We start from the raw sequence: 15,613 nt of genomic DNA, 5'->3' as shown, positions 1-15,613 counted from the left end.
CAATGTTTATTTATTTTTGGGACAGAGAGAGACAGAGCATGAACGGGGGAGGGGCAGAGAGGGAGACACAGAATCGGAAACAGGCTGCAGGCTCTGAGCCATCAGCCCAGAGCCCGACGCGGGGCTCGAACTCACGGACCGCGAGATCGTGACCTGGCTGAAGTCGGAGGCTTAACCGACTGCGCCACCCAGGCGTCCCTGTTGAGGTTTTTTTTAAGTTTTAAGAAAAGGAGCCCGTTGTAGATAATTTGGTAAATTCAGAGAGCTGTGAGAAGAAAACCACTCAGAATCTGATCACCTAGTGTCAGGTTTTTTATGTATACTTGTTTTTGAATGTAATTTGTGTACTTTATATACAAGCTAATATTTTTTAAAAAGTTAATACTGTGGAAGAACCTTTCCTTATGTCATTACAAACTTTCCGTGGTGATAATGACGACCCCGGAGGCTTCACCTGTGTGCAGGTACTGGTCGGCACTTCACGTAAACGAGATATCATTTAACCTTCACAGCAACTCTGGCCTTGATGTTCTTCTCGCTGTTTTGCATTGGGGCACAGAGAGGTTGAGTGGTTTGCACAGCTGAGGATTGAGGGGTTTACTGTAAAAACGTTACTCAGGAAAGGGTGGTGTTTATGCAAGGACTTGAGGATTGCAGTTGATTTTCTGTGCACGCTTCTCTTTGCCCTCCGTAGCTTGGAAACCTCGTTTGTTACCAGAATCTGTAACCGTCAAAAAGTAGCTTCGTCAATACATTTGAGACCCAGCTGTTCCGATGGAGGCAGCACTAATTGTTGTGTCTGGCTCTCAAGTCAGCCTTGTCATTAAAGTAGAATTTCTAATTACAGGGTAGCTAAATTGCAAACCTGCCCATAAGGGCTAGAGAGAATTCAGATTTTCTGAAATGTACTGATCATTTTCTTTAAATGCTGAGAGTTTGTAATTTGTGGGATTTTAAACAAAGAATCCCCTCTTGAGGCCTGGTGTCTCTGGGTGGCGTGCATAATCACCGTTCCTGTTTCTTTGTTCTCCCAGGAAACACGATGACGATCGGAGGTTTACCTGTCCCGTGGAAGGCTGTGGGAAGTCCTTCACGAGAGCAGAGCACCTGAAAGGCCATAGCATTACCCACCTGGGCACAAAGCCGTTCGAGTGTCCTGTGGAAGGTAGATTTTTAACACATTCCTTTGAGCTCTAAACTAGCACACGTCCACGTTGTTGTAAGTTTAAGTTGTTCAAAGGTAAGTTTTATTTACATAACGACAAGCTGAGCACAAGTTGCAGCATTGGGTTTAATTGGCTGGTTTTTAGTTCGTTGTCTTACCTTGGGAGCGGTGTAGTGAACCGACTTCAGAATCAGACCAGGGTTGATTCCTGGCTCTGAAGTGCACTCACGAGATCCGTGGCTCTAGTTATTACCTGATTAATTTGGCGGTTGTGAGGATCAGGGGAAAGAACGTGTGAAAATGCCTGTTTTGGCACCTGGTACCTGTCACGGACTCAGTAAATGGTAGCCACATGGACGGCAGTAGTCAGGCTGGCTTTTTAAAAAAACGTACTGGGAATTTTTTTTCTCTGAAACACCGAAGGCATGATTCGTTGGCCAGAAGTCAGCTCTGTGGCTTGTCCGTGCTGGCCCTGCTGTAGGTGCCACAGATGCGCCGGGATGGCAGAGTGGGTCAGCGTGTGGTTGTGAATCTTGATCCTGGCCCTCACCCGTTGGTTGGAGATCTCAGGCCGGCTTCTCTGGGCCTGTTTCCTTTACCTGGAAAGTGGATAATAAAGACCGATGTGAAACTGAGACCAATTGCTAGAATGTCACGAAGATAATGTGTTGATTAAACATAGTTTAATCAAGACACAGTTCCTCCTGTCGTCAGAGCTCCAGTTGGGGCGCACCAGGTAGGCCAATAATGTGCGGGGTGCTGTGAGGAGAGGTCACCCGGACTGTTCCTGGAGCACAGGGGGGCATGGGAGTGGCCTCCCAGTCAGCCAAAGAATGAGGCAGAGCTAGCCCGGGGCAGCGGGGGTTGGGGGGGTGGGGGGGAGTGGAGTGCGGTGGAGGAGGCAGGGAGGCCAGTGCGAGGCAGTCTCCCAGAGCAGCAGTCTGAGTGCTCGGGGCAGGGGAGTGGTGGGACCTTGTTTGAGCTTAGGCTGGGTCCGGTTTCCTGGGGAGACGGCCAGCACCTGTATTGGAGCTTAGCGGTGGGAAGGGCGAGAAGGCACCAGCGAGAGAGAGAGAGAGAGAGAGAGAGAGAGAGAGAGAGAGAGAAGTTCGTGCACCAGCAGTGCTGTGTGGTGGATATGGGCGTATCTCACTTGAGGTGGGCACGCGGGGCTGGTGGTTGAAGGAAGAGGACGGGCTACATTTTAGGTGCCCACAGGCTTTCCACATTCCGATGGCAGGGATGCACTGCTTTCGGGGTTCGGTGAGGAGGTGGGCCGGGGGTGAGGCAGGTAGCACGTGGTGATGATTTAAGCCGCAGAAGTGGATGTGGCGCTCGAAGAGAGGTGTGCTCTGAAAAGAGGCGGTGTGGTGTGGTGTGGCGCGATTGAAGGCCTGAGTGCTGGAACCAGGCATCCTGGACTCCAGCCTCGAGCCTGCCACGTAAGTGGCTCTGTAACTTCTGGCAAGCAGCGTGAGGGCACTGTGCCTCTTCACCTCATCTTTGAAGTGGTCACAAACCCACACAGGGTGCTTACGAGAGGGCTCTATAGGTAGCAGGTTGAATGGAGGCATATAGAAAAAAACACAGATGTCACCTACTGCCGTTGTTACCATTAAATGAAATTAAATACTATTAAATGAAAAAGAAGGCCTAGCACAAAACCCTGGGGACCGCCACTCCTGCCGGTGGGAAAGTAGAAGGGGAGTCCTAGGAGGGTCCTAGGAAGGAATGGGGAAAGTGGGAGCGTTGGTGGCACTGAAGCCAGTAGAGGAGGATGTGCGGGGAAGGAGATGGGTTGGGCGCTGAGGTAGTGCGGCAGGGTGGTGAGGAACCAGGGGCTCTTCCGGTAGGGTCAGCGGGGTCCCGCAGGGGGAGGGTCGAGGTTCAGTGGAGTGACTCGGGCAGAGCCCCGCTCTAGTGCCCTGAGCGGTGAGCTCTGTTGAGGCGGGGGGTGGCTTGTGCCGACCCCTCTCCTGGAGGTGACTGAGGGAAAGAGGAAGGGGTGGTGGCTGGCTACAGAGGAGGGGTGGCTTCTGCCTTTCTGTATTTGTATCCTTGGGGGCTGTGGGCATGTCTGGGCATTGAGCTGGTAGAGGCGGGTGTGGGTGGGGAGATCTAGTGGTGCTTGGTCAAAGAGCGTGCTTCTCGAGGGAGTGGAGGTAAGGTCTGGAGCCTCGGGGAAAGGATCCTAGAACTCTTTTGGGTTGGCTGAGAGTTGATAACTTTTTTTTTTTTAAAGAAGAGTTGATGATTCTTAAGTCTGGGTGATTAGACCATTTTTCCTGCTTTGTTTGAACTGTTTCATAACAAAAAGTCAAAAAACAACCACCACCCATCTTTTTGTAGTAACTGGAGGAGATGGAGAGGGTAGGGCCACACGGCAGTGAGTGTGCTGAGGGAGGACAAGGTGGTGGAATGACGACTGTGTGTGTGTGTGTGTGTGTGTGTGTGTGTGTGTGTTGGGGCGTGTCTAGTAGGGTGTGTCACTATGTGCACCGAATCGAGGTTGGAATGTGTGGTCCTTATGTAAGTGGTGAATTCAAGCTGAGGACATTCCCTTGACGTTTGTCATTGATGGGCTGCCTCTGCCCCTCCTCGGGACGGGGTGGGTAACTTGCTATAAATGTGGGGTGCCAAGCACTGATGACTTTGATTTGTGAAGAATGGGTACGCATCTCAACAGGTGATGTTGCAGTTACGAAAAGACAGCCATGGGGTGCCTGGCTGGCTCAGTCGGTGGAGTGTGCGACTCTGTTGATCTTGGGGTTGTGAGTTTGAGTCCCACGTTGAGTGTAGAAATTAGTTTAAAAAAATACAGTCTTGGGGCGCCTGGGTGGCGCAGTCGGTTAAGCGTCCGACTTCAGCCAGGTCACGATCTCACGGTCCGTGAGTTCGAGCCCCGCGTCAGGCTCTGGGCTGATGGCTCGGAGCCTGGAGCCTGTTTCCGATTCTGAGTCTCCCTCTCTCTCTGCCCCTCCCCCGTTCATGCTCTGTCTCTGTCTGTCCCATAAATAAATAAAAAAAAAAATTTGAAAAAAAAAATTAAAAAAAAAAATACAGTCTTAAATAAATGCAATCATCTTAAACAAAAAAGGTGATTATCAAACATTAAAAGAAAAAGACCGCCTTTAACACACATGGAAAAAATGGTCATATTCCTGGTCATCAAAGGATGTACAAATTAAAATGAAATGTATTTGGTTCCCTATCGAATTAGCAAATATTTTAAAAAATCGAAACCACTGTGGCAAGAGTGTGACAGACATCCCTGTTGTGGTTGCCCCGTCCTTGGCAAAGCAGTTTGGTAAGAAGTGTTTTTGGCATCTCTGCTCTGCGATCTTCCTCTGTAAGTCTGTGCTGAGGGGTCCCAGCTGGAAAAGGGGCTGAGGCGTCCCTCCTGGGCCCTGTGTGGGGCAGGCACAGACGGTGCACCTGGGACTGGAGGCGTCTGTTCTCTCTTGTGTTTTCCAAATGTTCTCTCAGGAGCCTGACCTGGAAACAGGCTTGAAGCTGCATTTGAAAATGAAATAAGTTCAAAACTCCTCTCAGAGGCAGCCAGAGCCTTTCGTCATCTGGCCGCATCCTATCCTCATAGCCTCTTTTCCTGAAATAGGCCTCCCGCGGGCCCCAGACTCCAGCGTTTCCACCTCGCCATTCCAAGACGGTGCCGCAGTGCATTGATGCGCTTTCCATTTTCTTGGGCACTGCGCGAACACTCTGTAGCTTGGAGTCGTTTTCACGTCGTCTTTATAACCCTGTGCGGCGGGTTGTCATTCCCACCTGAGAGGAAAGGAAAAGGAGACCTGGAAAGAAAAAATGAGGCGCGGCCAGTAGGGGCTGAACTAGAGTTGGGCTCCAGAGTCCAGGCCCTGCCCACCCTGCTGCCCTGTTGTGGCCTCCACACCTTAGAAGGCAGCTCCTTGGCCTGCACGCCCCTCCTGCTCTGCTGTGCAGCCCTGACTCCATGTCAGGACCCAGTCACCTCAGATGCTTCTTGCCTCTTGAGACCTTTTCTGTCGCCTCAGGAAGTGCGCTCTTTCTTCTGCTTCCAGAACACTTCATGGCACTCGCACTGGTTTTATTTTTCCCCTTTGTCAGGACAGCTGGTTGGTCATGTACTTGCAGGTCACAAGCTTGTAGCTGCCAAGAACCCCGCTTGCCCTCTCTGTGTCCCTGTGGTGCAAGAGCTCCAGCAGTGGGGGATCAGGGCAAGAGGAAAGTGGGGGAGTTTTTGAATTAGTCTTGTTCGCCCTCTGATGTGCGCGCAGGTCTGTGGTCTTGTTGACTCCGGCTAAGCTGTCGAACAGCCAGCAAGGTGATGCCACCTGCAGGCTCCACTTGTACACCCGATTTAGGGTCATTTGCTGGGTCCCTTTGGACATCAGTTTCTCAGTGGTAAAATGAGAGGAGTTGGCTTCGGTGATCTGTTGAGGTAGTTTCCAACTCTTAAATGTTCTAGGGTTACGGTTTTTATAGTGGTAGCTAAGTGTAGATGATTGGTATACATTTTTAGCAATTGAATTTTGAAGGGGTTGTTTAGCACTTAATTTGACTGACTTTTCCCAGCAGCACCGTGTAATGGGTGAAGAAACAGGCCCAGAGTTAATTAGTCCAAGGTTATGTGTCTTCTATGCAGGGGAATTTTATATCTCCTTTTAAATCCAGTTTGCTTTCAAATTTAATTCCTTTGTATTGGGGAGGAAGAATTTTTTTCTGCCCTCTCCAAGTGGTTCTAGCTGGACTAAGTTAAATTGACAGGAGACAGATTAATAGGAAATAAAATTTAATTTCATATATATGGGAAACTCACACAGATGTGAGATTCCAGGTACAGGCAAAATGAGGTATATATGTTATCCTGAGCTAGAAAGAGGTGGGGGTTGGGATCTGGGATTTTCAAAGGGAAGGAAAGCAATTCACAAGAAGATGAAAAGAGTGAATGTTTGGGGAACAAATGTTTACTGGGTCCATGGATGACAATGGGACACAGAGAGGACTTTGATCAAATAGGCCTTGCTAGGCCTTCCCTGTCCACCATACCTCGTTAGTGTCATAATGTAGTTATCTATGGTGATAGCTTTTTTCCTGGAGCAGGTCCTCCATCTAAGTCGTTTTAGGCAGTCAGGAGGAGGGATGTCACAGTTCATTCTTGAGTCTTTTAGGCCTTGATTGTTTCCAGCTGGCATAATCTGCATGCCAAAGTGGTGGGCTTGGGGGCAGTCAGCTTTGGCCCCTACATTTGTGATGCTGCCCCAAAGGGTATTGTGTCTGTCCCTTGCCAGAGGTCAGAGCATAGACATGTACTGTCTTACGATTCTGATGGGAAGAAAGGAAACCACTAGTTCCTTGGGAATCCTTAGGTTTATTGCTTATTGTTCTTTTTGTTCCAGGGTGCTGTGCCAGGTTCTCTGCTCGTAGCAGCCTCTACATTCACTCCAAGAAACACCTGCAGGACGTGGGTGCTCCGAAAAGCCGTTGCCCGGTCTCCAGCTGTAACAGACTCTTCACCTCCAAGCACAGCATGAAGGCTCATGTGGTCCGACAGCACAGCCAGCGCCCAGGTCTGCTCGGTTTACTTCCCTCCCAGAGTGCTGCACAGATGTGTAAGCTCGACGTGTGTCAGAGAAGCAAACGCACGTCCTTCCTTCCTCTCCTCCTTTCAGAGGTTGTCAGAAGTCACTAAGGCGAGCACAGTGAAGCCTTACCAGCCTGTGGACCACACTGCCAAGCCTGGTGGCATCTTTTGGGTTCTCCTGCCGCTTCTTGCCTCTGACCCTCTATTCCTTCCCTTGTGTCTGAAGTGCTTCTTTTGAGGAGTATTCAGTCCTCCACTATTTATTTACATATGTGTGTGTGTGTGTGTGTGTGTGTATACATATATATACATATATATATATATATATGTATATACATGTAGCTAGCTAGCTGTCTATCTCTCTACCTACCTATCAGTCTTCCACTTGGTTGGCTTTTCCTAATATGTGTCTCCTAAATCTGTCTCGCTCTGTGATCTCTGTCCTGAATTCTGAGCGTGCCTCTCCCCCATTTGTCTTTTTCACTCCTCTATCTCTGTCCCGTTGTGGTCTCTGGGTACTTCCCTTCTGTCTCCTCCCAGCACCGAGGTGAGGACAGTCCTCAAAGACCAGACAGAGTTGTGTTTCACATTGTGGTGGGGCCGGGAGGCGCAGGGGGTGGGGGTAGTTGGCTTGAAGTTCTGGGGAGGGTAGAGCAGAGAGGGAACCACAGTAGTAGCCTGGAGTGGGGATTCCAGGGATGTGAGGGCCTGGTTCTCTGGCTACATGGTGGCGTGGGACTGACAGGCTGCCTGTAGAGGCTGCATGCACAGCCCTGTGGGCAGGACCTTGCAAGGTCTGGGCGACTATGCACTGCCGCTGCCCCAGACCACTGGCACCAGCCTGCTCTCACGACGGGGCCTGTTTGGTGAAGTCCTGGCTAGCCTTCAGGTCATTTGAGTGTGCTGCTACCTGGGCCCCGCTCCCTGCCATCTGTGCGACAGGCAACACCAGCCTTGGGGCACAGTCGCTTCCTAGCTGTGTGATCCAGGGCAGGGCACAGGTCCGCAGTCCCCCGTTTCCTCATCTTTCAAGCACGGAAGAGAATTTGAGTAGCTCTCTGAGGGAAACGTCCTTCTTCTGCTTCTTTCCATCCTGTTGATATGTGGTCACTTCACTCCTGTGGCCCTAACAGCAATTGCCATTTAGCTTTGTATTTGAAGAAGCTGCCCTACTGGGCTCTAGGTGTTCTGAGGGCTCCTGTCAGGGACTGGCATCTCAACACACAGAGTCCAGTCAAGAGCCTTAGGCTGGTGTTGAGAGGCCTTCAGTGGTTGGGTTCCTCCCTCTGTCTACGAAACTTACCCCTCACCACTCCCAGTTCTGAGCCTGGTGCTATGGGATGCTGTGCACCCAGGCCTCTGCTTTGCTCCTGTTCTTTCCTCTTTCCTGGCTTGGCTCATTCAAGTCAGCGATGGCATTGTTTATTTCAGATGAGCTTCCTTAGTCTGTCTGGATATGAGAGCCTCTCAGCTGCTTTTGCAGTGCCTGTGTTTCCCGGGCTCTGAATTTATAATACGACATTGACCTGGGTGTCGTTATTCCCTGCCATGGTCAGGGGTGGATAACTAGGTAGTGTCCCAGTGCTAGCCCCGTGAGAAACAAGTGCTCGGGAACGTCCGTTGTTGTGGATATATACTGCTAGGGGCTCTGCCAAGCCCTGGGCTGGCTGTGGGAGTTCCCCTCGTGGTGCTTCTGGGGCTGGAGCGTCCTCACGGCCCTGTCACTGATGAAGCTGAGGTGGAAAGGAGAAGGACTTGTCTAAGGTCAAAGAGAGTTGGTGGAGCGAGGTCACGATGGAAACCTTGGGCTAGAAGCTGTAGTAATTAATGTTTAATGATTTCTGAATATCTGGGCCTCGCAATAATAGGTGTCCAGTAAATACCTATGGAATTAATGTGATGCTAAATAGGAAATTTATGAGCAAATTGGTCTCTGCACTGCGATTTTTTTTTTTTAAGTTTATTCATTTTGAAAGAGAGCGTGCACGTGTGTGCATGTGTGCGTGGCAGGGGCGGAGAGAGAGGATCCCAAGCAGGCTCTGCGTTGTTAGAGGAGTCCAGCACGGGACTTGATCCCATGAACCATGAGATCATGACCTGAGCCAAAACCAAGAGTCAGACGCCCAACTGACTGAGCCACCCAGGCACCCCTTAATTCTGTTTTTAAACTGTGAAGTAGTGTGACACCTAAAGAAGATAGATTCAGAATTTGGTTATTAATTTATTTGTCTGTAGCCGATTTTCTTCATAGGTTTGCGTTGGAACTCTAATAGGCACTCGGAGCTGGTGTGCACAACTGGAAAGTAGTTTGGGATTAGCTAACAGTTGGTGTAGGCGGAATAGAGCCAGAGAACTGAGAGAGCCTTTTCCCTCTGGCCAGGCACTGGCACATTCTAGAAGCTTCAGGTAGAAGTTTCTTGGGAAGAAATAACTTCAAGGCCCTGTTTGGCTCCCAAATATTTTGTGCTCCCATCTTCCTGTTTGCTTGGTGCTTGAAGAATCCTAGGATTTGGGGTGACTGATTGGGTGTAGTGGTGTATAAATCCCTGCTTTGAGTGTTTCTCGAAATATTTTAAAAATATGCTTAATGTTTATTATTCCTCCAAGGGAAGTGTGTTTAAAGTGTTTAATTGAATGACAAAGATTCAAATATTTAAAGAGTGATATGACCAACAACTGAGACTGAATGAACACTTAAGACTCAAGAGGGATTTATTAGAATTATTTTTGCTATAATCATTAAATGCTATTTAGGAGCCAGGCACCAGTGCCTGGTGCTGAAGGGACCGTGTGGGTCAGGTAGACTCCCCACCTCCAGGTGATCATGGCCTAGGGGGAGGTAGGAGTGATAGAGGTTGGAAATACAGTGGTGGTGGGGAGGAGGGGAGCCCGTCAGGAGAGGCCCCTTGGAGGGAATGTAGCTCCTTGGGTGCCCTGTGGCTGATGTCTAAGTTCTCTGCGGTCCCTAGAGCTGGGGCCTTGAGCCAAGGCCTTGATCCCAGAGCACTCCAGGCAGAACAGTTTTTATTCCCTCTGATCACCCTCCGATGACTCAAATTTGTTTTGGAGTGGTAGCTAGATTTTGATGAGACATGAGCTGACTCAAGCTGATTCCAAAAATACCTCAGAGCCAGAGTTCAGCTTATGTTTGACTTCCGAAGATTTGTGTTCTGTGGAAGGTTTTACAGTCCTCTTGAGGGCAGTTCATGTTGTGTAGCAGAAAGAGCATTGGGTTTGAAGCCAGAAAGATGTGAATTCAAGTCTTGCCACTTCCTGTTACCAGTTGATGTGACTTCGCAAAACATTACGTAGACTCTCAAGTTATTTCCGGTCGCAGAAATCCCTGTCAGTTTTTTTTTTTTTTTTTAAGTTTTTTTTTTTTCAACGTTTATTTATTTTTGGGACAGAGAGAGACAGAGCATGAACGGGAGAGGGTCAGAGAGAGAGGGAGACTCAGAATCGGAAACAGGCTCCAGGCTCTGAGCCATCAGCCCAGAGCCTGACGCGGGGCTCGAACTCACGGACCGCGAGATCGTGACCTGGCTGAAGTCGGATGCTTAACCGACTGCGCCACCCAGGCGCCCCTCCCTGTCGGTTTAAGGATTTGAGACAATGTATGTAAAAAGCCTGATAAGGTTATCAAGCAGTGCCTTTCTTTGGTGTGTGGCCACCTTCGATGCATCAGGCAGCAGGTGCAGGAAGTGTACATGTTACCTTGATGGGTCACTTGCTAGCATGACATCCAAAGCGCAGACAGAACTTCATGATCTCCTAAAGGGCATACAACAACCAGAGTATTCGTTTCTCTTTCAGATCTCTTCCCTCAGCTTGGAGCTCCGAGTTCTCTTACACACAACAGTGAACTCGGCAGCCCAGGCCAAAGTGAGCTCAACAACATAGACCTGGCGGCCCTCTTCTCTGATGCACCTGGGGACAGTGGGAGTGCCGCGGGGGCCTCAGATGAGGCGCTGAACTCTGGAATCTTGACTATTGACGTTACTTCGGTGAGCTCCTCTCTTGGAGGGACCCTCCCTGCTAATAATAGTTCCTTGGGGTCCATGGACCCGCTGGTGTTGGTGGCCCACAGTGACATTCCTCCAAGCCTGGACGGCCCTCTCGTTCTTGGGACAGCAGCCACAGTTCTTCAGCAGAGCAGCTTCAGTATGGATGATGTGCAGACTGTAAGTGCAGGAGCCTTAGGCTGTCTGGTAGCGGTGCCTGTGAAGAACTTGAGTCAGGACCCACAGGCTTTGACCTCAGGAGGTAATTTAGCAGACAACACCACCACATTGACCTCTCCGAGCCCCCCACCAGGAAGCACCAGTGGCCCGGAGCTGTTGGCTCCAATCAAAGTGGAACCGGACTCACCTCCTGGCCCCGACACTGTCAGGCAGCAGGAACGGAGCCGAGGGGCGCCCCGGTCGGCGTTCTGCAGCCCTGCCGACAAGCACAGTCCTCAGAGAGACACGGGGCTCAGTGCGGGGACCGGCAGCTTCTATTTGGTATGAAGTGCTCTATTCAGTCACCACTGCGTAACTCGCTTCTCTTACACTCAGTCTTGAGGATGTTCTGGATTAATCGTTCATGTGCAGACATTTCTTACTGGTTTGCGAAAAGAGACGGAGCCCTGGACTACAAGTCTGGAAATCTGAATTCTGATCTTGAGTCTGGAACTGACTAGTTTTTATGACCTTGAGGAAATCACTTATCCTGTCTGAACCTTAAATTCTCATTTATTTCTAAAATGAGGGGGTTTGGCTAGATGATTTCTAAGGTCCTTTTGAGTTTTGTGATTCTGTGATGATGTGTTTCTTTTCTGAAAAAAAATGAGGTATTTCGTAACGTTGAAATGTCTTGCCTTTGTGCTTTCCATGGGATAAGAGGTCCTTAGACTTCCTAACGGCCAGAGGAAGAGGAATCATGACATCAGGTTTAATGGAAACTTTAAAACCATGTAAAAGAGAAAAAATTTTTTTAAATTAGAATTAACAAGAAAGAAAAGGAGTGATTTGTGAGCTTCTGTTTCTGGAGGGTTATAAGAGGACCTCTCCAGTTGTGAGGCTCCACAGTTAATATACTTTTAATTATATTTATGTCAGTTAATACATTTAATATAATTTAATTTAAAATAATTTAATTAAAGATTCTTGGGGGAGAGTCTCTTTTTTTTTCCTCAGTCTCAGATGGGAATGATCAAATAGGTTTCTTTGTGGCATGGGTTAAATTTGGTGGTGATACTTCTGTTGTTCAAAACGTTAAATCCTATTTTACCATAGTTTAAAAAAAAAAAATTAAATCCTTTGAATTAGAATCCATTGTGAGGGATGTGGTAACCCATCTACCATGGAGCCTTTCAGTCTGAGAGAAGCACGGTCGGTCGTACCTTTTCTGACGGCTCTTGCTTGGCGGTGGCATGGCCATACTTGCCGGCCTTTGCCTAAGTGGCCACAGCAGTTGCTGAACCACCAGGTGACTGGGCCAGGAGGGGAGATGGCCAAGGCTCAGCGATCAGTGGGGAGGCCAGGCCTGTGTAGAGGGCCTTGGTGCCTTGGGAAATAGGAAATCCTTGGTACCACGGTATCTCCGGAGCTGTAACTGTGGGTGGAGGCAGGAGAAGCCGCCATGACATTGATCCTGACTCCTTGTTCATTTTCTCGCTAGCTGTGTGACGTTGGGCTGCCTCGATTCTCTGAGCACAGATGGTGTGTGGTGAATGGGTTACAGGTATGCCATGAGCTGATGAGGGCTGTTCTTTTTCTTCTTGTAGTGATAAGTATTAAACTCTTTTTCGTATCAACACATTCACAAACTTATAGAAGCGAAGTCCCATTTGAATACTGTTTGGCCCCCTCAGTAAACTTCCTGAATTCGGTAATGTAGTTACTGTTTTGGTGTATATAACTTTTGAGTCAGGCCTCACCACCAGAGCGGCTTCTGTAGTGGGGATATGAAATAGGACCTCCCTAGGTCTGCCGTACAAGTATCGTGTGGCATGTTCTGGAAAATGTTGAGAAGTGCTGCAGCTAATTAATCTTGAACCACCGAGGGAAGCTGGTTATTTGTTTCGGACAGCAGAGAAGTATGTAACTCCTTTTATAACAGTTTCTGTGTAAAATATTTTAATATGTTTTAGACTTTGGAGGAATAAACTTTGCTTCTCTGGATAATAAAATCATGTATATTGTTCCACCTCTCGTTCTGTTTAGTTGTCACCGTAATTGGATGTAGCATTTGATTCTCGGTGAACCTTTGCTGGAGATCCTCAGAGATTATCGGACTCTACTCTGTTCAGGAGGCAGACTTAGTACATTTCCATAGTTCCCTTACTACCCTTCTTTTGCCATTTGGAACAAGTGACTGACACACTTTTCTTTGGTCCCAGGAAAGTGGGGGCTCAGCAAGAACTGATTCCCGAGCCATTCAACTAGCCAAGAAAAAAAAGCAGAAAGGAGCTGGGAGCATCGCAGGTGAGGCTGTGTGTGCTGGGGGAGTGAGGGCTCTGAGTCACCCTGGGCCTTAATGAGAAGAAACACACAGAATAGGCGTTTCTGTGTTCTTTGTGTTACTTTTACGTTCAAAATGCCCTTTATGTGAACTTCAGAAGATACCGCAAAATTTCCAGCATCCGTCTGGAGACGTCTTTCTGACCTGAAAAGGCTGTGCGAAAGTTAGCAGTTGCAGACGCCAGTGTCTGTTGCCTAGTAGGCCACTAAGGTAAAGAACAGCCAGGCCAAGGGTCAGAAGAGCAGAGGTGGGAACCTACTGCCAGATGGCATCTGGCCCCTGACCGTGGCATTGGGAACAGCCTGGGGACGGGGCTGCTGCTGTCCCAGGAGCAGGGTTTTACGGAGCCTGCCCTTGGGTGGCATGTGGCATTGTGGATGCGTAGTTCAGCGTTATGTTAAAATCTTGTAATTTTAAAACGTCAGCAACTTTGTCGAATTTTTAAAAAACACTTGGGTGGACCAGACAAGACCTGTTAACTTGTGGCCTCGTGCATCTGTCTGTTGTCTGTCTAGAGAATGGAATGGTGGGATGCCGTGCGTGAAGAAACTGGAAAATCCTTCTGTAAAGGAAACAGCGACGACTTCTAGTACTGTTTTTCGAGTGTTTCATGTGTCTCTTTGTCTAAAATTTATTTGAAGAATATCAAAGAGTATGTACGGTTAGCAGTACAGTTTGTATCTTTCTTAATATCATGGCTTCTTTAAAATCACTCCCTATTTTCTGTTAATCTGTTTTCTTAAAGCAGATAGTGCCCTACAGCGAATGTTGTTCGTGGCCCTGTTCCCTGTGACTGGGGAAGGGTTACCTCCACAGCGGTCACACAGTGTCCCCATGGCACTTGTAGAGATAATAGAAGAAAGTATGTGGTGGTAGAGGACGTCCATAGAGTGGAAGAATCTAGCACCTGCTAGGCAGAGTCAGTGAAGGGAAGCAGATGCCTCTGTTTAACCCGATCGGTAACCTCCACTTGAAGGACAAAGGACACTGAACATTCAGGTGTATGGTACATGTTACATTGACTGCGTTGCTTTTGGGTGGCATCTGTGGAGGTACTTTTATTTTTAATTGTTTTTATCTGTAGAGGTGGTTTTACTTATTTTTAATTTTTTAAATAGTTCCACATTATCTTTTAAACAATGACACTTAAAAAGCAAACCCATATGATGTTATCACTTCTTTAAAAATTAACAGTATTTCCTTAATATTTAGCAAGTGTTCAAATTTTCAGTTGTCTCAAACGTTGTAAATGATTTTTATAGCTATTTGCTTGAATTGCATTCCAAGTAAGCCTTATATTACTATTGGTTGATATGTTTCTTAATGTTCTTTGTCATCTGTAGGTTTCTCCCTCCATTTTTGTCCCGTGTGCTTGTGGGAGAATCTGGGTGGTTTGTCCCGCGGAGTTGGCCAGTCTAGATTTGGCTGGTTGCACCACTGTGCTGGAGATTAACCGGTTCCTCTGTCTTCTGTGGTTCCTATAAATCAGTGATCCCATCTAGAGGCCGGATCTAATTGAGCTTTGATCCAGTGGGTCAGTTGGCGGGTGGCGTAACTCCCTTGCAAGTGATTAGGTGTTCTTCCTTCTGGAGGTCCCAGACCTCTGGTGGGCAGTCTGTCCTGTTTGCAGACAGTGCTGACTTCTCCCATAGTGTGACAAAGTATTGCCAACCAGGGGAGCTCACCTGGGCCTTCATATCCACACGTTGATCGTGTCTCGATTGCACAGATGGGTGCCTGTCCATGTGGCTGACAGTCTCCAGCCCCTCCGAAGGTTGAGCTGACTCTGCGACCCGAGACCTCCACTATAAATCATGTCGGTAGACTGTCTGAAGTGCCTGAGGGCTCCCAGGTAGACACACTTACCAGGCTGGACCTTCCAGGGACCTTGCGATTTCTTTTCAGGATCCAGAGGCAAAGGCCAGACTTGTCCTGGGCAAGGTTAATCTGCTCCTGCGCTCATGCAAATATCCTGTTTCTCCTTAAGCCTCCCCTCATTCAGCACTTAAGGGTGGACTTTGTTACTGTGGTGTTCTAGTGGTGATTTTCTTTCTCCCTCATCCCTGTACTTCTCTAAGGGAAAGTGGTCTCTTCTCCCTCATTTATGTTTTGGTTACATTAGTGTGGACTCAGAGGTGTTTATTATCCTTTAGGTTATTGTGAGGAGTACTGAATGATAATCAGTATTATCAGTATTTATTTGCTGCTCAGATTGCTCCAGCTCTGGTTCCTGGCAGCTCTTTCAGTTGGATTCTTGTGCCCGCCCGCCCTTTTCTTTCTTTCGCCCTTCCTTCCTTCCTTCCTTCCTTCCTTCCTTCCTTCTTTCTTTCTTTCTTTCTTTCTTTCTTTCTTTCTTTCTTTCTTTC

General features: G+C 48.3%; 1 protein-coding gene across 1 annotated transcript in view; it reads left to right on the top strand.

Moving 5' to 3' along the window:
• The window catches only part of ZXDC (ZXD family zinc finger C), a gene marked incomplete at its 5' end in the record, with an annotated part of 39,191 nt that overhangs the window by 3,670 nt on the left and 19,908 nt on the right, over positions 1-15,613 (top strand). The window contains 5 exons of the mRNA XM_040463291.1: positions 1,035-1,165; positions 6,559-6,729; positions 10,557-11,245; positions 12,405-12,467; positions 13,126-13,210. Coding sequence (XP_040319225.1) covers positions 1,035-1,165; positions 6,559-6,729; positions 10,557-11,245; positions 12,405-12,467; positions 13,126-13,210 — 1,139 coding nt within the window. The remainder of the gene's footprint in view (positions 1-1,034; positions 1,166-6,558; positions 6,730-10,556; positions 11,246-12,404; positions 12,468-13,125; positions 13,211-15,613) is intronic.

The sequence above is a fragment of the Herpailurus yagouaroundi genome, unplaced genomic scaffold, assembly GCF_014898765.1.
Source record: "Herpailurus yagouaroundi ecotype Mexico unplaced genomic scaffold, PumYag 387, whole genome shotgun sequence".
Lineage (NCBI taxonomy): Eukaryota > Metazoa > Chordata > Mammalia > Carnivora > Felidae > Herpailurus > Herpailurus yagouaroundi.
Note: the sequence above shows the minus strand (reverse complement) of the source record. Positions and strands in the feature narration are given on the sequence as shown.